Source organism: Pyrus communis, chromosome 16, assembly GCF_963583255.1.
Source record: "Pyrus communis chromosome 16, drPyrComm1.1, whole genome shotgun sequence".
Lineage (NCBI taxonomy): Eukaryota > Viridiplantae > Streptophyta > Magnoliopsida > Rosales > Rosaceae > Pyrus > Pyrus communis.
This window is the reverse complement of record NC_084818.1, coordinates 20,008,336-20,031,272: the sequence shown is the minus strand read 5'-3', so window position 1 is coordinate 20,031,272 and position 22,937 is coordinate 20,008,336. Positions and strand designations below refer to the sequence as shown.

The 22,937-nt window shown below is 38.0% G+C and overlaps 2 protein-coding genes across 7 annotated transcripts; both read left to right on the top strand.

Moving 5' to 3' along the window:
• Positions 1-11,772: 11,772 nt before the first annotated feature.
• On the top strand, positions 11,773-17,263 carry LOC137720280 (SWR1-complex protein 4-like). Of its 5 annotated transcripts, none has more exons than XM_068459330.1 (15): positions 11,773-12,133; positions 12,313-12,399; positions 12,581-12,646; positions 12,745-12,804; positions 12,968-13,024; positions 13,428-13,509; positions 13,722-13,792; positions 14,009-14,101; positions 14,231-14,290; positions 15,107-15,268; positions 15,487-15,597; positions 16,152-16,247; positions 16,444-16,512; positions 16,622-16,670; positions 16,775-17,263. In XM_068459330.1, exons 1-15 carry the CDS (start codon positions 12,020-12,022, stop codon positions 16,885-16,887), a joined length of 1,290 nt encoding a protein of 429 aa, XP_068315431.1. In that variant the 5' UTR covers positions 11,773-12,019; the 3' UTR covers positions 16,888-17,263. The 5 variants fall into 5 exon arrangements, with proteins under 5 accessions (XP_068315431.1, XP_068315430.1, XP_068315428.1 ...); XM_068459329.1 differs by having other exon boundaries at positions 13,380-13,509; positions 14,231-14,278; positions 16,622-16,658; XM_068459327.1 differs by having other exon boundaries at positions 13,380-13,509; positions 14,231-14,278.
• A 1,216-nt stretch (positions 17,264-18,479) lies between these two features.
• On the top strand, positions 18,480-19,623 carry LOC137720266 (photosystem I reaction center subunit N, chloroplastic-like). Of its 2 annotated transcripts, none has more exons than XM_068459315.1 (3): positions 18,480-18,871; positions 19,091-19,216; positions 19,391-19,623. In XM_068459315.1, the coding sequence occupies exons 1-3, from the start codon at positions 18,578-18,580 to the stop codon at positions 19,520-19,522; spliced, it is 552 nt and encodes a 183-aa protein (XP_068315416.1). In that variant the 5' UTR covers positions 18,480-18,577; the 3' UTR covers positions 19,523-19,623. The 2 variants fall into 2 exon arrangements, with proteins under 2 accessions (XP_068315416.1, XP_068315415.1); XM_068459314.1 differs by having other exon boundaries at positions 18,481-18,871; positions 19,387-19,623.
• Positions 19,624-22,937: the final 3,314 nt, after the last annotated feature.

Here is a 22,937-nt window from a genome sequence, read left to right as displayed (position 1 = left end):
CTAGTTCAACCATTGTAAATCCGAAGGGAGGATTTGAAGCACCTTTGCCGGAAGCACTTATTGCTCCTACGCCATCTAATTCAAGTAAGGTTGTTCCAATTAGTTCTAACCCCATTCCACCTAATATCCCTATTCCTTGCAGGTTCATGAATTCCAAGGAAGAAGAAAGTGAAAAAGACATCTTGGAAGACCTTCCAAAGGTGCAAAGTAGGGAATTTCATGAATTCATCAAAGGGGATATACTTGAGACAACAATGCCCAAAGAAGTTGAATTTGATGACATTGGACAAGTCATAACCATCACATGCAATCTGGCCAAGTCCAATATCCCTGAAACTTTCAAAGGAGTGGTGTTTGTCATTGAGTTCTTGTCAGACAAAACAAGTAAGTCATTTTTTTCAAATTCCATTACATTTTATACTAACTTGTTGTTTTTTATGAATCAGGCACCTACATTAGAATTCAAACCAATGCCGGTTCACTTCAAGTATCACCTTCCATTCAAGGACCAATTCCATGCCGTTTGATTTTATTTATGTTAATAAAAAAAAATAAAAAAAATAAAAAAAAAAAAAAAAAGAGAAAGAAAGATACTAAACATGGAGAAAGGTGGAGCTTCACAAAGGTTGTTTGCGTGAAGCCCCACTACGAGGCGCAGAAGCGGAAGGCATAGAAGCGGGAGGCATAGAAGCGGGAGGCATCGGAGCGGAAGCCATCGGAGCGGGAGGCATCGGAGCTAGAGCATTCCAGGCCTCAATACTTGGCCAAGCGCTGGATGACCCAGGAAAAAGGTGCCTCTGGAGATAAGACGCAAGCCTTTGACGGTCACTGTGAATTCGACCCTCAGATTCTTGCAGCTCATCAAGCTTCCTCTTCATCCCCGACGAATAGTTATTTGCAAGCACATGCAAACTTCTATTCTCGTACTTAAGCTGCTGGATCTCTTGCTTAAGTCTTTCCACCTCTGCCATCAACGATTCCACTTGGCGGGACCGAGCAAGCAGGCGTTGGCCCATGTTGGACACAGAACTCGCACACTGAACACTAAGTGCGAGGGACTCTTGAACGGCCAACTCATCTGACCGTCCTGACAGCAGCCTACTATCTTTTGGAGTGAGGAGGTTTTTAGCTACTATTGTAGCTGTTGTGGCGTCCTGCATCACAGAGTCTTCACCTGAAAGAGGACCGTTAGAAGATAAAAAAGAAGGGCGCCATACATTACCTTGACGGAGCGCAACCGGATCGCTGCTGAGACTCAAATCTAAGCTAAGGTTCGATGAGTTTGCCATTTTTTTCAAAAGTGTTCAAAGAGAAGGGGTGGATGGAGTTAAAATTTCACAAAGGGCCGGAGTCGAGTTTCAGGAATGGGAAATCTTCAGAGTGTGTGTGTTGGGGTGATTGATAGCTCTATAAAAAGCCAAGACGACGCGTCCACCGATTCAAAGAGCCGGATTTTCCGGCGTAATTTAGGCGACGCTCCCTCGGCTTTTCAGAAAACGCGTTCAACTTTGTCAAAAGATTTCTGACAAAGCTGAAAACACGTGGAGGCCATCATCGTATCTACACATCTTTAGCCGACAAGCGCAAAGTTCGGCGACGCTTTCTCTACTTTTCAGAAGACGCGTGCAGCTTTGTCAAAAGGAGCCGCATCTGCACTACCACGTGTCGTTCAGAAAGCAAAGGGGCGTCGTTCAGAAATCGAAGGGGCGCCTGCTCAGAAATCGAAGAGGCGTATTCAAAGATCGAAGAGGTGCCACTATTTCAAAGAGCCGGATTTGCGGGATCAAAACGTTTGTCGACAAGGGTAAAAAGTACCACCACTTGATATTATCTCTATATATGTCGACCTTCGTCTTTTATGGCAGGGCAAACCTGAAGAAAATGCCCAACTCTCCCTCACCTCTGAGGGTGCACTCCCAGCAAAGCCTTTCAAAATACTCAATTCTTTCTTCTTCCCCAAAGATGATACCAGATGCCTGGAGTACATATGTCCCAGGAGGAAACGGCGGATTGAAGCATGTGCTGATTCATTCACCGCTTCTTCAAAGCAAAGGTATCTCATATCATCAAGGTCAAAAGCAAAAGTATCTCATATCATGCTCTTTCCCTGTCTTTTTCTTTGTCCTTGTTCTTACTTGCATGGCAAAGTAAAAGAAGCAATCAGCCGGCACTTGGAGTCAGTCTTCCGATCTGGAGCCAACTGCCTGGAATCTATTCCCGATTACTTACCTAGCATTGCTCTCGAGTAGTCATCTTCAACGGTTGATACACTTCCAGAGAAGGGACCACTCCTGCAAAGATTGAACAAAGAAACAGATAACAGGAGGAAGCTCAGACCTTCGGGGGAAACCAAAAGAACCATCCTGCTGCCCAGTTCAAGAAGTAGCACAAAGGAAAATCAACGATGGGCAGAAACCAGTTCAAGAGTAAGCCTGTGGAATCACAAAGATCAAAGCCTCAATGCAATCACCAAGGAGAAGAGGGAATTTACACTCCATAACCAGATTTGCGTCCCTAAACTCTTGTCTTTGTTAATTACATTATGCCATGTTTAAAATGTTTAGTTGCTTTTTGTGTGTTTACTTATGTTTTGTGTGAATCTATGCTTAAAACATTGAGGACAATGTTTGATTTAAGTGTGGGGGGGTAACTAAAGTGTTTTGATGCAAATTCGTAGGGTTTTATCCACCATAACTTCTAATGTTGTTCCTTGCTGTTTTAAGGTGTTTTTAAGTTGTTTTAGAGTGTTTTAGTGTGTTTTGTTTTATAATTCGAAAATCCCATAAAAATTTGAAAAATTGTTTTGAAAAACCCAAAAAGAGTTGTTTTAAAAGTCGTTTTTGTGTGTTTGTGTCTTAGGGTACCTTCCAACACAATGATAAGGATTTGGTTTATAATTGCATGACGGTTAGAAAGAGTTATAAACATAGAGAAAAGTTTGATTTACTCTTGGTATATGCTTGGTTATGGTTATAATGTATGACTTCACATGCAATCATAAAAGAAAAATTCGTTTTTGTAACATGCTTGAAGGAAGAAACTCAAACAAACGCTACATCCCTGTGAGACTCGAGCCATTACTTTCTTTGGAGAGTTATTTTCTGTGATTCTTTATTTTCTAAAGTTGTTGCATGATCTCATTATTCCTTGCTTGGTTGCTACTTAGAATGCAATTGTATCATGATAGAACTAAATGCTAGAACTCATGCCCATTTCATTCAAAGCATGTTAGTGATTTGCATAACACATATTCGAGAAGAAGTTGTGTAGTGACCACCACCATAGCCAAATAGCCTTACTTCCCATACTTCGTATATGTTGTAAGTTTTAACCCCGTTGAGCCTCGTTTTGCCTTTATTCCTTGTTTACCCACATCACCCCTTACCTAGCTTAGAGTAGGACTTTCCTATACCCTTGTTCTTAAAGTTTAGTGAGCATGACTTAAATGAATTCCTTTTGAGTTACATTATGCAAGAAAATGAGTGTGGGGGAGTAAAAGTTTGTTCTTACGTTTATATGTATGTTTTGAGATTCAAAAGAAAAAGAAGAAAAGAAAAAAAAAAAAAAAAAAGGAGTGAAAATAAGTAAGAATGAACTCACGAGCGTTGATGGTTGAAGAAAGGGTCCAAAAAGTTGAATATGGCCCTAAGTTTTGTGTGATTTTCCCTTGGGTGTTCAAAGTTGATTTCTGCGTTCTTAAGGGAATTCTAAGTGCCTAATTCAATACTTTGCTCACTATTGCTTTAAGAATGTTTGTTTATCCTTCACCTTTCATTGTTAGCCAATACCCTAGCCCCGTTACTACCCTTTGACTTCTATATTGAGTGTTATGTATTTCAATTGTGGAGTTTGAACTTGGTATGAGCTTATGGTGTCACTGGTTCTCGCGTCTAAGTAGTAGCATTCCATTCATGAGATCATATCTAAACATGCTTATTAACTCCAGAAAATGCTTTCCTTATTATAACATATGTGAGTGTTCGTCTACATGTTTACATCAATCTTCTCACATATACCTAGTGTAGGGTGTGTAGTCAGAAAATCTGTGTGAAAAACGAGAGTACATCTAGTAAGAAATTGAGGGAATTCTCTAAAGGCATGTTACTACATTTGAAATGTGTTTTAATTGCTTAATTGTGAACTAGTATGTGGTGACTATGATTAAGAATGTACTTAAGTGTAAAGATGGCTCAAATCTGTGAGAATAATGATTTTTAACTTGTCATGTGCATTGGAAGTCCCTGATACGATTGTTGGAAGGTGTAGGTTGTGTTTTGTTCTTTTTGTTTTGTTTTTCTGTTTTGCTCGAGGACTAGCAAAAGCTAAGTGTGGGGGTATTTGATAGGAGCATATTTATGCGACTTAAATGGCTTGTTCTCGTACATTTACGTTATGTTTCTTTAGTTATTTTAGTACTTTAAGCTATTTTCGTGTGTTTGTAGGTCCAAAGGGCTAAAGGAGCAAAAAGATGCATTTTGGAGACTTTTGGAGCACTTTTGGGCTAAGGACGGATAGCTTATGCTTGAAGCCAAAGTGTTGGACGAAATTGAAGACCTAATTGGAGCCAAAGTGTTGGAACCTTGTTCTCTTTAGTTTTAGGACATTTAAACCTTTCCTAATCCCAATCATGCCATGCATAACACACATCCATTCTAACACATTGTCATTGCACATGCATTTCCTTCATTAGTTAATCCACATGCACTTATCACTTATCATCACCACATATCATATCACTTAATCACTTATCACTTATCATCACCACTTAACCACTTATCATATCATAACCACATATCATATCACTTATCACTTATCACTTAACATAACATCCACCTACTTCACCTACAACATCCACCCACTTCACCTACAACATCCACCCATTTCACCTACAACATCCACCTACTTCACCTACAACATCCACCTACTTCACCTACAACATCCACCTACTTCACCTACAAATGACATAGCCATATGTTCCCTCCACTACTCCTATAAATACCCTTGCATTCATTCATTCATGGACATCTCATTTCATACACAACACATTACAAACACATTCTCCCTTCCCTAGCCGTGAGCTTCCCATCTCTCCCCTTATAATCCAAACACCATTTTTCCATTCCCCTTCCACTTCTCCACCACTCCTCTTCCATTCCACACTTCCATCCCCCAAACCAATTATCCCTAGACCTTATGCTACAATAAAGAGGAAGAGAAGAGAGCCTAAACGTTCATACAATTCAAGTTTGAGTTGTTGGAATGTTTAGGCGTTTCTTTGATTTCAATGTTTAATTTCAATTCTCTTTGTTTTGTATGAGGAACTAAACCCCCCTTTAGCTAGGGGGTGATTCGAAATATATGTTTATGCTTGCATTTTGATTTGATTACTTCTAATTACGTTTCATAAGTTGTGAATTCAATTTGTTTAACTGTTTTATTGATAACCTATTTATGTATGTTTATTGAGAGTGCACACTTAATTTTCATGCATGAATTTGACGCTAGAATATAAGTGAATTTCACCTAATCGTTATGAACTTATATTCACAAGTAGTGGAGGTTGCTTATAAACAATCGCGTTAAACGAATTCTTGGCATAAGTTTCATGCAATCATAGTAACGAATGCCTCGTCAACACTTATAGTTTTCAAAGAACTTAATGATTCTTGCTTGTATCTCTATTATGCAATTCATGTAGGGAACTTGTGAGGAATGCTTTGGGTTGTCGTATGCAATCATCCAATTCATTAACTTAAGGAAAACTTGACGGTTAATTTAAGCGGACCTAATTAACTTGGAGTGTTGAGAATTAATGATTTATTGAAATGCAATTGGAAATCGTTTTATTATGCAAGTATAACATGTATGGAGATGAACCCCTTAGCTAGCATTCATCCATTCAATTCCATCACATTCATATTTACATTCTGTCTAGTTTATTAACTTGTTTCGTTATTTCAATTTTCGTAAAACCTAAACCCCCCTTTACTTTCTTGTTCTTTAATGCTTAGAATCTGTTTAGTTTATGTTTTAAAGTATTTTTGAATTCTTTGAGTCTAGTTTAGTGTTTTATATTGTGTTTTTATGTTTTTGAGTCAAATCCAAGTGATTAACAATCCCTCCTAATCCCCGGTCCAGAACGATCCCTACTTGCACCTATACTACAATTGATAAAAAGAGGGTTTAATTTGTGTGCGTATAAATTCACGCATCAGTGGTATTGTTCTTTTACCTTTGTCGACAAACGTTTTGATCCCGCAAATCCGGCTTTTTGAAATAGTGGCGCCTCTTCGATCTTTGAAAACGCCTCTTCGATTTCTGAGCAGACGCCTCTTCGATCTCTGAACGACACCCCTTTGCTTTCTGAACGACACGTAGTAGTGCGGATGCGGCTCCTTTTGACAAAGCTGCACGCGTTTTCCGAAAAGCAGAGAAAGCGTCGCCGAACTTTGCGCTTGTCGGCTAAAGATGTGTAGTTGCGATGATGGCCTCCACGTGTTGTCTGAAAAGAAGAAATCTTTTGACAAAGTTGAACGCGTCTTCTGAAAAGCCGAGAAAGCGTCGCCTAACTTACGCCTGACATTCCGGCTTTTTGAATTGGTGGACGCGTCGCCTTGGCTTCTTATAGAGCTATCGATCACCACAACAAACACACTCTGAAGAATTCCCATTCTTGAAAATCGACTCTGGCCCTTTGAGAATTAACTCCATCCACCCCATCTCTTTGAACACTTTTGAAAAATGGCAAACCCATAGAACCTTAGCTTAGAATTGAGTCTCAGCAGTGATACGGGCGCGCCGCGTCAAGGTAACGTATGGCGCCCTTCTTTCTTATCTTCTAACGGTCCTCTCACAGGTGAAGACTCCGTGATGCAGGACGCCACAACAGCTACAATAGTAGCTAGGAACCTCCTCACTCCAAAAGATAGCAGGCTGCTGTCAGGACGGTCCGATGAGTTGGCCGTTCAAGAGTCCCTCGCACTTAGTGTTCAGTGTGCGAGTTCTGTGTCCAACATGGGCCAACGCCTGCTTGCCCGCTCCCGTCAGGTGGAATCATTGATGGCAGAGGTGGAAAGTCTTAAGTAGGAGATCAAACTGCTTAAGCATGAGAATAGAAGTTTGCACGTGCTTGCCAACAACTATTCGACGGGCATGAAGAGGAAGCTTGATGAGCTGCAAGAGTCTGAAGGTCGGATTCAAAGTGACCATCAAAGGTTTTCGTCTTTCCTCCAGAGGCACCTTTTTCCTGGATCATCCAGCGTTTGGCTAAGTATTGAGGCCTCGAATGCTCTATCTTCGATGCCTCCAGCTCCGATGCCTTCCACTCCTATGTCTTCTGCTCCGATGCCTTCCGTCCCGATGCCTTCCGCTTCAAGAGTTTTGCCACGTAGTGGGTCTTTAAGTAAACAACCTTTGTGAAGCCTCCATCGTTCTGATATGTTTTTTTTTTTTTTTTTTTTTTTTTTTTTTTTGAACATGCTTTGTTTTATTCGGTGCATTGGGTTGCCTCCCAAGTAGCGCTTTCTTTTACGTCTTGCAGCCGGACGAAGAACCCAATCACTCCAGGATATGTTCACGAATCGGATGAGAACTCCGAGTCATAAACTAGTACCTAGAACAAGAAACAAAACAAGATTAAGAAACTGGAATAAAATAAAAACAAACGAAAATAAAACAATCCAAGGGATTAGCAAATTTTCTAATCCCCGGCAACGGCGCCAAAATTTGATGCGAGATTTATACGCACACAAATTAAACCCTCTTTTTGACAATTGTAGTATAAGTATAAGTAGGGATCGTTCTGGACCGGGGATTAGGAGGGATTGTTAATCACTTGGATTTGACTCAAAAACGTAAAATAACAATATGAAACACTATACTAGACTCAAAGAATGCAAAACTAAACTTTAAAACACTCAAACAAACCAAAAGATTCAAAACAACACAAACACACTCAAATCTGCCTAAAAACCACTTTCTGGGCAGATTTGAGCACAAACACAAATTTGGACGAATTTGTTTAACAAATTGAATCAAAACACTTATAAACACAAACTAAAAGTATTTCTAACTAATCTAACACTTTAAAATAAATGGGGATTGAGGTTTGGACGAAAATAAACTAAATGGACAGATTCTAATTAAAACAGATTATAAAAACGAAATTGATGAAATGGAATGAATGGATGATAGAATAGCTAAGGGGTTCTTCTCCACACATGTTACACTTACATAATAAAAAGATTTCCAATTGCATTTCAATAAATTATGAAACTCATCACCCCGGGTTAATTAGGTCCGCTTAAATTAACCGTCAAGTTTTCCTTAAGTTAATGAATTGGATGGGTTAGCGCAACGCAATTCACAACATTCTCCAAAAGTCCTTTACGTGAACAGCACAATAAAGATACAATCAAAGATCATTAAGCATTATGAAAACTATAAGTGTTGACGAGGCATTCGTTACTATGGAATACGCATGAAACTTATGCCAAGAATTCGTTTAATGCGATTGTTTATAAGCAACCTCCACTACTTGTGAATATAAGTTCATAACGATTAGGTGAAACTTACTTATATTCTAGCGTCATATTCATGCATGAAAATTAAGCGTGCACTCTCAATAAACATACATAAATAAGTTATCAATCAAACGGTTAAACAAATTGAATCCACAACTTATGAAACGCAATTAGAAGTAATCAAATCAAAATGCAAGCATAAACATTTATTTCAAATCCCCCCTAGCCAAGGGGGGTTTAGTACCTCATACGTACAAAATAAAGAGAATCAAAGAAACACCTAAACATTCCAACAACTCAAACTTGAATTGTATGAACGTTTAGGCACTCTTCTCTTCCATTCCTCATTCGTACAAAACAAAGAGTATTGAAATTAAACATTGAAATCAAAGAAACACCTAAACATTCCAACAACTCAAACTTGAATTGTATGAACGTTTAGGCCCTCTTATCTTCCTCTTCGTTGTAGCACAAGGTCTAGGGATAGTTTGATGGTGTGAATGGTTTGGGGAGTGGTGGAGGAATGGAAGAGGAGTTGTGGAGATGGAAGGATGGTGTTTGGATTGTAAGGGAGAGTCACGGCAAGGGTGGTGTTATGGTCTACATTCTGAAAATGGAGAGTGAATGAGAATGAATGCAATGGATGCTTATTTATAGGTGAAATGGGGGGAACATGACAGCTAGGAGGGAATGTGGCTGCATGTTTGAATGATTAAAGGATGCATGTGGGTTGGAATTGCATGTGCAATGAATATGTGGCTGCATGTGCAAGGGGACAATCTGAAAATGCATGTGAAAGCATGTGTTGGCTGCAATGATGAAATGGATGGGAGTGCATGTGGCTTAATTAATTAAAGGGAGTGCATGTGCAATGTTTTAAAGGATGGAATGCATGTGAATATGATGGAAATCTGATTTATTTGAAGATGCATGTGCAATGAAGTGGAATGACAGCTAGGTTATGATGATGAATGCATGTGGCTGATTTAATTGAAGAGGAAAGCATGTGGATTTAATGGTTTAAAGGGTGACTGCATGTGGATGCATGTGTTGATGAATGGGATTGTGGAGTTTCTGAAATGGTTTAAATGTCCTAAAACTAAAGGGAACAAGGTTCCAACACTTTGGTCTTCAATTAGGTCTTCAATTTCGTCCAACACTTTGGCTCCAAGCATAAGCTATCCATCCTTAGCCCAAAAGTGCTCCAAAAGTCTCCAAAATGCATCTTTTTGCTCCTTTAGCCCTTTGGACCTACAAACACACGAAAATAGCTTAAAGTACTAAAATAACTAAAGAAACATAACGTAAATGCACGAGAACAAGCCATTTAAGTCGCATGAATATGCTCCTATCACCTATCTACTAGGCTTTGAAGTTCATGGGTTAAGTTTTGTTTTTGAGTGCATATAAACATGATTCCGCCTTTTAATTGTTAATTGCATGTTGTTGATGTTGCTCAAATGAACTTGTTTTTCACAAATTTTCCTTCACAATCATTAATTAGTTCCCTGAAATTCAAAATTTGTCGGATGGGTCTGACTGCACCCTAAGGTTTCAACTGTTCCCTATCTAATGATTCCATATCCGAGAGGTTTCACATTGCCCTTTAAGGTTTTGGAATTATATTAGTTTACACATTTTGATATTTGAAAATCTAAATATTCATTTTTTTTTTGTCTAAATGTCTGAATATTCATTATGTTGATGAGTTTTTAGTTAACGTGGTCAATATGTCATCACAATTGTGAAGTTCGTCCTTACCATATCATCAATTTCATAAAGATTCAAATAATTTATTAGTCCTTTATGTATTACTGTTTGGATCTAAAATTACTAGGCTGGGCCAAGTATAGAATTGTTCTCGCCCCGGAAGCTCTGCTCGAGGATTGCTATGGACCGTCCGGTTCATGGGCCGCCTAACCAAGGTCGGCCAAGTCCTGTTTGGAAAAGGATTATTCTAGATGAATAGAAAGTGGGTGAGCCCTATTGCGAAGCGGATGGATGAAGAAGTTGAGTCCTGATAATATAAGGATTCTCGGTTGGATAAGAACACTGAAACTTGGAAGTGAATGTGGCCTGATAAAGGGTTGAGTTCAAAATCCTAATGGAAGGAGGATTGGCCGAGATAAGATAGATTGGGGTGAGGAGTCCTGGTCCAAGTACGGTTTTAATTCGATCGTAAGAAAGATTTGTTCTTGCTGCTATAAATAGAGAACGGAGTGCACAATTCAAGCCCCTCCAATTCAACACACAATTGCCCTGTGCAAACCTCTCAAACATCTTGAGAATTTTTATGTTCTTTTTCTGCCAACACATCTTCAGTTTGAATAAACAACACTGTGAAGGCAACCGGCGAACATCTTCAGTTTGGATAAACAACACTGTTGCTGTAGAATCAGCCGACTGAGAAGCACCTTCAGTTTGGATAAACAGCACTGCGTCGAGGCCGACTGGTTATCTATCCAAGTCTCGATCGAGAAGGGTCTTCGAATCCTTATTGGCAGAGGTTATCTTATTAGCTTTCTCGGCGAAGTAAGGTGTTATGAGTTACGACATTCGGCACATTGAACGCCGAGTGATTTTATGATTAGATACTCATAAGTGAGTTTCAGAGTTCGGCATTCTGACGGCCGAAGCATATTTACCATCAAGACATACATCACCTTTGAGTACTTGTGTCCATATAGTCTAGTGTTGATTCGACATGCTTAGACTCTCACGAATATAATCACTGTGACTGAATCCGGCGCCAACAATTCGTGAACTTCGTAGAATTAGTAGCCTTGTCTTCAGGTTTGAGAATCTAATGGCCGAGATTTGTTCCTTCCTCGGCCGCAGTCGCAAGATCAAGAAGTCAGCAATGCGCCCAATGCAACATCAACAAATTTTACTCCTCGGCCAAACTTGGCTGACGAGTTGGCACGCCCCGCATCAACCGAAGGACGTAGTTAGCTCATTAGTTACTCGGCCTGCGCGCCACGTAGGCTTTGTAATTTTTAGGGTCAACAATTACAAATACATTTTTTTTTTTTAAAACAAAAATATTATCTGCACTAAGGGAAGGTGTGAGCTAAGCCTTACAATGAGCAAAAATAATATGGTTCAAATTCGTTTTTAGTAAGAATCAAGTGAATAGAAATATCACAACGTAGTACAAGTGGCTACAAATGCATAATTTTGGTCCTTCTATGTTTTGAGTCGATCAATATTTCATCCTCCTTGTTTTGCTTTCCCGGGTGACCAAGAGCTACCCACAATCCCAGCACCCCAAAAAAAAAGGAAAATACGTCTTGGGTCTTCCAATGTTTCCACTCGAAACTTTCCAGTCCTATATATCCACACCAACCTACTAGTACAGTAATAGTAATACTACTCCTCCATTGCACCGAGTGCTTCTTCCTTCCTTGTCGCCTAGCCTTCGCAACCGAGAGAGTCGCACGTCGCGTTGTCTCGTCGTAAGTCCCAAGCAAACGCCCAAATTGTTGGGGGAAATTGCAATGGATGCCAAGGACATCTTGGGCTTGTCCAAAACCTCGCATCCCGCATCCCAGGAGAAGAAATCTCGAACAGTTAAGGAGTCTCAGCGAAAACCAGATGGCATTTCGCGCGAGGTATGCTTTGATTGTGTGTGTTTAGGGTTTTTCGACTTTTGCTTAAATTTCACAAATTTCGCCTAAATTTATCAAATTTTGGGGATGATGTATGCTGTGTTTCTCAAATTTTGGTTGAATAATCTCGAACGACTGAGAAATTGAATTGATAATGCGTGTTTGGGCTTGTCGAAGTGCAGGTGTATGCGCTTATCGGGGGTGTTCCACCTCTCATGCCGGCAGTGGAGCCATTACAGCTGAAAAAACGGCCTCCGACTGACGAAAAGGTTAATTTTGTTCATCATATGTTTATTTACTCACATTTGTAGTATTACCTGAAGCCTTGTTACCGTGTTTGGTTTGAGTTGCTTGAGAATGTAGCCGGTTACGGATTTTATGCGGTGTTAGTTTTTTCGGGTATTTGACCTTTGATAATCAGTTATGCTAAATCTGGCATTATGCTTTCAGATCACTTGGCAGTGGCTTCCTTTTACAAGTTCTGCTCGGAAAGATAATTTACAGCTCTTTCACTGGGTAGGTTTTGTACCTTATGTAGCGTGCCTCCAAGCTCTGCGTTTTTTTTTTTCCTTCTAGTTGGGCTGTGCATGTCTTTAGTCGCATGTATTTTGCAGGTTAGAGTTGTAAATGGTGTCCCACCTATGGGTGACTACTCCTTTGCCAAGTATAACAAGGTACATTTATCCTTAACTGTGTTGGGAAAGGATTGTCCCTCTTCGTATGGTCATAGACTTTTACTTTGTTTCGCATGCCAGTGAATGCGTATGATATATATGTATGTATATCTATATATATATATATATATTTATTATTTTTATTTTTTCAAACTCTGTGCAGTCTGTGGACGTTGTCAAATACACAGACGAGGAGTATGAGAAGCATTTGACTGATGATGTAGGTATCAAATCAAGATTTTATTTGTATGATGTCATTTAATTTAGGGTATTTGGATTTTAGGGCCTGAATAAGTGCTGTATTAGATGGTAAGATTATTGCTTTTTTGAATCTAATTTAGGTTAAGATTTTAAAATGCAGATCCTCATCATATGAAATGGTTTTAAGTGGATTTTAAAATCCAGCTCTGCATCATATGAAATGGTTTTAAGTGTTCTTATTATTGGCAAATATTGCCATCTGAAATTCCGACCCCACCCATAATTAAGCTTTGAAAGTAGGAATTTAATTGTGAGAATGCTTTTCAGTGTTCTTCCGTTCCTCATTCTCTGTTACTAAATTTTGTCTTCATTAGATGTGGACAAAGGAAGAGACGGATCAATTGTTTGAATTGTGTCAACAGTTTGATCTACGCTTCATTGTGATAGCAGACAGGTTCCCGTCTTCTCGTACTGTGGAAGAACTGAAGGAACGCTATTACAAAGGTATTGTTTTTTTTTTTTTTTTGGTAAATCTATTACAAAGGTATCGTTTCTCTGTTTTCTTCGTGAAATTTTTTTGCTCATTGTTTGGTTCACTTTCATGATGTTCATGTTATGCTTTGATTTCTATGCTTGAATCTTTAAATGATTCACTGTTGTGAAAGATCATTGGACATGGTTCTTGTTGATGCTGATTGCACCACTTTTTATTGTAGTATCTCGATCTATATTAATTGCTAGAGCTGCGGCATCGCCTGGAGATGTTTCAGAGCATCCTATTGTTAAGGTTTGTAGCTTTGTCAACTGATATTTTAGGCGAATATTAATTCTTTTTTGATGGCAGAGACGATCTCTGCGGGAGCAAGTTAATTAAGCTGTGTATGTCTTGCTCTCTATAGACCCTGCATTGGGGTGGACATGTTGAACAGGCTGCCCTTTTATTAGTTTCTTTACTTAAACATATTTTTTCTGCTTTGGTTTCTCTTGTTTTGTCTTGGTTTAGGAACCTTACAAATTTACACAAGAGAGAGATCGCAAGCGAGCATTGTCCATGGTTCTCTCTCAAACAAAGCACCAAGAGAGAAAAGACTCGGAGGTATAAATTTCATCCATCAATTTAGTGATTAATTCTTACATGTGGCCCTGCGACATTAATTGGGAATTTGATTTTTCAAATGGATACATTCCTTTATTTACTTGTCTGATCCATTGTAAATTTTCTTAGGTTCTGGCTGAAGCCAAAAGAATAGCTGAGTCACGCATGGCTGCAAGGGTAAGTTTACAGGTACATATACTGCTGTGCTTTATTTGTATTTACTGGTGAGTTCACAACAATTTACGAAACTGTAGTTTCTTGATGCTTCTACTCTGTGGGTAGAATGAAGTGCCATGCTTCTTGAAAGTAGAATGCTTCATATTGCACAATAACTATCCTTTTTCTTTTGGTTTTGGACTTTCCTCTTTTCTTTTTGAAGTTTGCCCTTACAAATTTCAAATTTTGAAACTTTCATGTTAGTTCTAGCTGAATTTGTACAAATTTGTAAACTTAAACTTTACTTCTATAAGTAATAAATTGTGGCTGGGGTATGTTTGCTAACTGTGTTAAGTGTATAGAGATCTTTGATGCTTTGTTACAGATAGATACATATTTTTTTTGAACAAACGATATTATCTACACTAAGGAGGAGGGGGTGGGCTAAGCCTCACAATGGGCTAGCAATAATGTGGTTCAAATTCGCCTTTGGCGAGAATCGAACCTAAGACCTATCACTTACAAGTGAAGAGGAATGCCACTAGACCGTAGTATCAAGATATATGTACTTTTACATCGGGTCTGCATTCCTCTTGTCTTGGTAAACCACTAACCCATGTTTCCTGAAGTAAGGAGTTTTTTCATTATCCGTTAATAACCCTTATTTCTATTAAATAGAATTTTTAGAAGTATATATTAGTGACTCGAGACTTGTGGAAGGGTTATAGCCTATAGATATCAGATTATGCCAATATATTGGTGGTTCAGTTTTCAAAATCAGAATGAATAGTTATGTGCATGCACCTGGCTGTTGTGCATGTTTATATACTTGGTTTTTCTGTATTTCAGAATGCTAAAGAGTCAGAGTTGCCTATAACATTTAATGTGGAGAGGGCTATCGTTCCTGGTGAGACTCTGTCACCTTCATCCAACTCTGAGTTCCCCTCTGCAATGGTTGCACCTTCAACTTCAATGGCAGAGAATACCTCTACTCTAGCTTCTCTCCGAATGGTATGTTTAACTGGTTTGCTAGATTTTGTTCTATATCCTCTTTCATTTCCCTTGAAAGTTACTGCATGACTTCATTTTTGGTTCTTTTTGCATCCATTTTTTCTTCAAGGAAAATCTTGTACTGCTTCTTAAGCCACTCCATATTGTCTAAATTTCTTTGAAATATGTGAGATATCCATTCTTGAGTCTATTGACGGACTGATTGAAGAAATTTCCAGCTTCGGGTGTATCTTAGGACATATGCGCTTGACCAAATGATCCAAGCTGCAAGCTCATCTGCTGGACTTCGGACTATCAAGCGGGTCGAGCAAAGTTTGCAAGAACTTGGGGTCTGTACTACTTCGTGAACTATTGATTAATTATAGATGCTTATTTCGTTGTCACACTTGGTAGTATTTTTTTATCTTGAGCGGCAAATTTTCAGATCCATACATGTTACCATGTTTGTTATCTTGTTTCATAAATTCGCCTTTGCTTTGCTTTGAGTCTCCCTTACCTTATCAGCATAGAGGCTAAATCACTTGATAATTCAGTTTCAGTGCAATGTCTGTTCTATCACGAATATGGATGAATTTCTAGACAATTACTTGTAACAACTTATAGAATTTCCATTGAAGAGAGATGCTTTGCGGTTTTTGGTGGTCCTGCTTTGTGTATTCTTGAATTCTATTTGAAAGTTTAGATATCATTGTTTGCTCACTTCTAGTTATCTTGTTTTAATATTAAGCTCAGTTAGATCGTTTGGTTCTTGATAATAATGGATATTGCCATGCAAAATTGCATATTATGTATTTATATTCAGAGCAACAAATCCTATTAATATCTTTATTCTTCATTTATTAGTTTCTAAAAGAGTTTAAAGTTGTGCTTTTTTTCTTTACAGGTTAATTTAAAGCCGAGAGTTCCAACTAAATCCGTTTGTGCACAGCATCTTGAATTAAGAAAAGAAATACTGACGCTACTGAATCTTCAGAAACAGGTGTCACTTAGCTAAGCTTTTTCTTTTATAACTACTGTAAATATTTTGTAATTTAGAGAGCATAGTATATTCCTTAAAACATGTATCGGTGATATCTGCATATCTCCAAGTGTTTGCATGGGGTATGTGTTGTAATTTTGATTTCCTTAACCAAACTGTTTTCATGGCCTGCTATGTACTGCCTTTTGGTTATCAGTTACAATATAAGGAGGCAGAAGGCTCATCTTATCGTGATAGTCCATACGAAACACCAGGCACACCCAAGGTTCGTTGTCCTTGCTTGTAGTAGGCTTCTCACTTCTCAGGTGATAAGCTAGCTTGTGATTCAAACAATGAGATTTTTCTGACAGTGCGTCTTCTTATGTGGTGACCAGGATCGCACTTTTGTCCCTGAATCAACAAGTTTTGGAGGTGATGTATTAGGTGATAATAGGAAATCTTGTCTAGTCCGGCATTGCTTTCTGTGTTTTTTTTTTTTATTTTTTTCCCTAGTACTATTGACCTCATTAATATCCATTGGATGTCAGGGGAAAGAGTTGGTAAACGAGACCAAAAACGAAAGGCCCCTGGTAGGGCAGAAGCTCCATCATCGCCTGCGCAGCCTAAAAGGCCTAGAAAGTTAAGGGCATCAGATATGTAGCTCCAGAACTTAGTAAGCAAATTAGCTCTGAGTTGACGTGGCATGCGGAATGCGTAGTTTAATTGGTGCAGGTCATCCGGTATATTACGTTGCCATTATATTGAAGTTTCAAATGTAAGAATAATCAAAGTAGGAGAAGACGATGTAGTTTCTATCCTTCATGTAGTTGGTGGTTAACAGTGACGGCCGATGCACGTCCACCGAATCCTTTCTCATGTAGTATAAATAGTCACAATCAGGCGTTATAACATTAGGTTTAAACTATGTGAAAAGCTGTTTAATGTTGTATTTATGTAAATACATCATGTAAGAATGGCGTTCGATGGCCCTCGCTAAATTTTCTTTGAATTTCAGTAGTAGATTGCTAGTTAGCTCATTGAGGATGATTGTGTATTATCGAGAGATAGATATGGTATCGTCACATCGAGTTCTGATACTTGGCTAGCAAGCAAATATGAAGACCAAGGGAATTGGCAACAGAGAGAGGGTCTCACGCTCAATGCATTTATCAACCTTCTTGTCCCGTGCATAGCATAACTAACCACTAACCCGACGCAAGCTACATCTCCGATTTAGGTTAAGTTAAAAGATTGTACCCACCAGAGTTTACATTCAAAGGACAACAAACTAGTTTCAACCGTGGTGCTTCGCTACATGGGTCATTCATTTGCTTCCCAAGGTAAGTTGGTGTTCCAATTTGATTTGCACGACCTTGTTTTCAAGGCCGCGAGGTTCCGATCTCAGCCATAATCGTTTGACCAGAAGTTCAGGCTGCCACATCTATAACAAAGTATACGCTTGGTTGTGTGGCCGCCACACTAGATTCTTGAAGAACACAGTTAGGTCTTAGATTTAATGTTTGCATGCCACGTAGGATTTGTGTGACCCTGAATGTCTGATGACAATCAATAAAATCCCTCAAACTAAAACAACTAATAAAAATACAGAAAATTACCTTACGAATCTTAAACTTAAAGTCAAATGTTTAACATAGATACTCTCCAACAAAAACTTCCTACAGACAGACTTCCATTTCTAGGACATAGGGAGTTGTACATTAGAGTTGTAGCGAATTTCTTTATGACGAGTAATTATCTAGTATTCCAAATTTGTGGATATGGTAGTCGGTTTTGTCTCCGTCATGAAAAGCTTGTCTAGTTACTTTCTTGGTCATTGCATCGTTAGGATGAGAAACATTGACACCAAGAACAAGATGTGATTTTCTAATTTATACTCTACTTTTAAGTGAGAGGTTTTAGATTTCGAATCTCGTGAATACCAAAATTATTACGAAATTATTATGTTAGATACATTGTGATTCAACGCAAATCACCCACCCACAGTATAGATACATTATTATATTGACACAAAAAAAGAAAAGAAAGAAAAAGATTTTATAATTAAAATGGGTCCAAAACACAAAGGCACCACACAAACCAAGTCCAATTATGTCCCAAATTGGTAGCAGAAGCAAGAAAGCGCAAAGCTTGCCAATAGGATCCGAGCAAGGCAATCTCACCTTATCCACCACGCTCCCACCACAATCACTCCTTATCCACATACATTACAAATATACATATAACCCCAAAATTATTAGTGATACAACCCTAGCTAGCCTACCTACTTCTCTCCATATATCCCGATACATTCTTCTCCTAAAAAAATATAGAGGAAATTACTAGAGGAATAAATGGCAGCGATGAACTCTAGTGTGCTGGCATGCAACTATGCCGTCTCCGGCACCAGAATGTCTGAACTTGTCAATGCAAAGACGACTTGCATGCCTTCAGTTGTATCAGCTGCTCAGACCAAGGTTGTAGCACTCAGGGCCCAACAGCCTAGCACACAAAATAATCAAGGAGCTGATGGAAGAAGGGCTGTGCTGCTTTCCCTGGCGGCCATTGCTTTCACCGCTGTTTCTTCCAACTCCGCTGCCAATGCCGGTGTCATTGATGATTACCTCGAAAAAAGCAAAGCCAACAAGGTAGCTATAGCTAGCTGCATCTTCTGTGCATAACATACATACCTAGATACATGTGTATGTCTATATTGAATGATGTTCTAAAAGAAAGACGGTTGAGATCGTTAAAATACATTACAGAGTGAGTCCCACGAAAATGTGTGTCAATTAATTGTGTAAAAAAATAGTGTCATGGATCCGTATAATGTATACTAATTATATTGTTGTATCTCATATAAATAGGAACTGAATGACAAGAAGAGGCTGGCAACGAGCGGTGCAAACTTTGCAAGAGCATTCACTGTTCAATTTGGAACATGTAAGTTCCCGGAGAACTTCACTGGCTGCCAAGATCTTGCCAAGCAAAAGGTACCTGCAGGCTCTATTAATCCACTTAATTATGGTTTTAATTACAATTATTTTTATTTTAACATTTGAATTGAATTTATATTTAATTTATTTGCTTGCTTAAATTTATTTTTTGATTATATTTAATTTATTTGCTTAATTAAATTTGGTTAATGGATGAATGGATGCAGAAAGTACCATTTCTCTCTGACGATCTTAGTTTGGAGTGCGAAGGCAAGGACAAGTACAAGTGTGGTTCCAACGTTTTCTGGAAATGGTGATCATCCAAACAAAAGGGACAACCAACCATCCATCCAAATCCATTAATTTCTCTCAACTTTAAACCGTGTAATGTATGCAGCAAATATGCACTATTGTATGTATGTAGCTTAATTTCTTGTTTATTGAAAAGCTTCGACAGTCGTTCATCTTCATGTCCTGCAGTTAATCAGTCATTTCTTCGGCTTCTTATGTATATAGTTCTGTATTTTTGTTTGAACTCTTGGTATCTTGAAAGATAGAAGAACTGGATATACAAAAACTTCTCTCACTCAGATATCTTGTAAATTCTTTAACATAAATCAATCATAAATGAAATGAATATGAAGTTCCACAAAAACATTGTTACATTACCCTTGTATCAATTCTATACAAGTTCACTTCACAAAAACCTTATGATTATCTTCACCTTTTCCATTATTAAGTTACTTATACTAACATTTGCTACTTAACCCCAATCCGCACCCCAGCAGGGCTGATAATAAGGTTTTGAGGACCGGGCGATGCCAAAAAATATGCCCTTACTTCATATAAGGAAATTATTTGTTTTCATACCTAAGACTTCGATAAATTTATACTTAGAAAAGCACTTCAAACTCAATAATTTAGGGATATGGAAAATCTAATTTATTTTATATCGAGAGAAGAGAACCAAAAAACCTCAGCTGCAGAATCCTAAATATGCAAATCCTCAATGGTAATATTTGAAATCCCACCAGACATTTCACTACCTATTCCCACTCCAGAGCAAGTTGGAGTGGTGCCATGAACTCTTCTAACTATGATGTTCGAACTCGGACGAGCCATTTTGATTCCATAATGATCCCAGCAACTTTTCACTTCTACAAGATAGTCGCCACTCTCTGTGTAACAGTCTTCAATGCACACACTAGTACTCGAATCTGAAACACAAGATACAAACTAAATTTTATAAACGAAGATGTTTCTTTAAGTTAATTTCTTTGTGTAGTTTTCGTTTTCTTATTGCCTATTACAAGGTGGCAAAGCCAGCTTCTTTGATTAGTTTATATATTAAAGCACGTTCTGTTAAATCGGTTGAACATATCAGACATGATTCTTTAACAACACACACGAGGTAAATGCACAAAAAAGGTACATAATTTTCTCAATGTTAACTTGTTTAGTTAATTTAGATAAAGCCGATTTTATGTTGAATTGACAGAATAGTAGCATTAAGGGGTGCCAAAATTGTCATTTGCTCGGCTTCTTATGTATTTAGTTCTGTATTTTTTGGTTGAACACTTGGTATCTTGAAAGATAGAAAATTTTGGAAACCTAATAGTAATGGCAACAACCAAATTGAACTAAACTAATTCATTAAGTTGACCCACCACCTGTTTAAGCTTAATACTACCTCATTCTAAGCTTTTATGATCCATCAAAATTATATAATCCATCGACTTTTAAAGTAAAGACAATCAGTCTAATGAATATGAAATTTGGTATGACAATTCAGTCTCACAGATGAGGGATATATATATATATATATATATATATATAACCAGAGGGATGGAAAAAACAAAACCAGTAAATAGACTGCAACGCAATGTCTAAATCCAAATTAGAAAACAAAATCAGGAAACAGATACGGCAAGTTGCAGTGTCTGATCCATATTGACTTGTTCTAAAATATAGAACTATGGGAAAGAGAGTGTTAGTTGAAGTGGGTGTCAGCTGTAGTATCAAATTTTGTAATTTTTGTTTATTTTAAATGCATTTAAGTATCACAATACACGATTGACCTATTTATAATTAACATAAATATTGTTGATATATTATTAATAGGGTTTCACAAATGGTCCTTAAAATTGACCCTCACCATCAAGATGGTCTCTGAAATTGAAAATCAATCAATGTAGTCTCTAAAAATAGGTGTCGCAAATTAATGTGGTCCTTTCATCACAATTCTGTTAAAAATTTCGTTAAGTGCTGATGTGACACATAAATGGGTCCTGTAAGTCCATTTTTTCTCACAAATGATTCTTAAATTGACCTGTGACATTAAAATGATCCCTGAAATTGACCTGCGACATCAAAATAGTCCCTGAAATTGAAAATTGATCAATGTAGTCCCGCAAGTTGATAGGAGCATATTTATGCGATTTTGTTAGCTTATTTCTTTGCATTTACTTAGTTAGTTTCTATTTATTATAGTGATTTAAACTATTTTTGTGTGTTTGTAGGTCCAATTGGCAAAGGTGACAAAAAAGGGCAAAATGTAGCAATTTGGAGCAGTTTTGGACTTGGATTGGATAACATGCGTGGTGAGCACTTGGGATGGATGTTTTTGGTGGTCAAATGAGGCTAGGAATGTGTTACAATTTGGAAGAATTAGGATTAAGGCTTGGAAGACAAGGAATCAGAAATTAAAGGGAAACCTTATTCAATATTATCTTATCCAACCTTATCCTTAACAAACCTTATCTTATCCTATCCTAATCCTACTTTACCTTATCTTCAGCTGCAAGGGGGATTCCTTATCACATTCAACCACTTTCTATCTGATTTGAGGGGTCCTAAAACAATGAAAACAACCTAATCCTCTTCCTCCACAAATTGGGCCGTGCCCCCTGCCTATAAATACTGCCTATTGCCGGAACTTTCGGGGGGAGAGGAGAAAAATATAGAGAGTGCCGCAAGTTTCTGAGAGGAAAAGAGTGATTTGTGCTTGCAAGGAATGAGAGGAGGAGGAGTGCCATGCACCTGCACCTAAGGATTGTACCGAATCTGCCATTGGAGTGCTAGGGAATTCTAGAGTTCTTTCTATCCTTATTTTAGTTTCGATGTTTATTTTAGATTGCTTTTCAACAATGACGAACATGTGTAACTAAATTTCTTTTTAGTTAGAGGTGAATTTGAAGCCATGATCATATGCTTTATATAAATTGATTACATCTAGTTATTGTTTCATAAAACATGAATGCGATTTACTTATCTGTTTTATAGAAAACTTATTCTTTTATGTTTATTAAGGATGCACACTTAGTTTGCATGCAGGGATTTGATGCTAGAATATAAGGGAATTTCACCTAATCGTTATGAGCTTATATTTACAAGTAGTACAGGTCACTAGCCATGATTGCGTTAAGTAAATTCCTAGCAGGAGTGTCATGCTTTTCATAGTTACGAATGCCTTGTCAATGCTTATGATTTTCACAGAACTTAATGGTCTTTGATATGTATCTCTAACATGCTGTTCATATAGGGAAGTTGATAAGAATAATTTGATTGTGTCGCTGAGTCCAATTCAATGAAATTAGGAAACTCTCAGAGTTAATTAGTGTTGTTCATGATTAATTTGGGGCATTGTCATTCATGGTTTATAGGAATAATAATTGGAAATCGATTTGTATGCATATGGTTCATGTGTGGAGAAGAATCCTCTAACTAGCCTGTCACCCAATTTTACTTGTTTTAAGTCAGAATTCGTCCAAAAACCTCC

Coding starts and splice junctions, on each gene's coding strand:
- LOC137720280 (XM_068459326.1), top strand. CDS start 12,020: ATGGATGCCAAGGACATCTTGGGCTTGTCCAAAACCTCGCATCCCGCA. Junction 14,102..14,230: donor AAGAGAGAAAAGACTCGGAG/GTATAAATTTCA, acceptor AAATTTTCTTAG/GTTCTGGCTGAAGCCAAAAG. Junction 14,291..15,106: donor CTGCAAGGGTAAGTTTACAG/GTACATATACTG, acceptor TCTGTATTTCAG/AATGCTAAAGAGTCAGAGTT.
- LOC137720266 (XM_068459315.1), top strand. CDS start 18,578: ATGGCAGCGATGAACTCTAGTGTGCTGGCATGCAACTATGCCGTCTCC. Junction 18,872..19,090: donor AAAAAAGCAAAGCCAACAAG/GTAGCTATAGCT, acceptor TCATATAAATAG/GAACTGAATGACAAGAAGAG. Junction 19,217..19,390: donor AAGATCTTGCCAAGCAAAAG/GTACCTGCAGGC, acceptor GGATGCAGAAAG/TACCATTTCTCTCTGACGAT.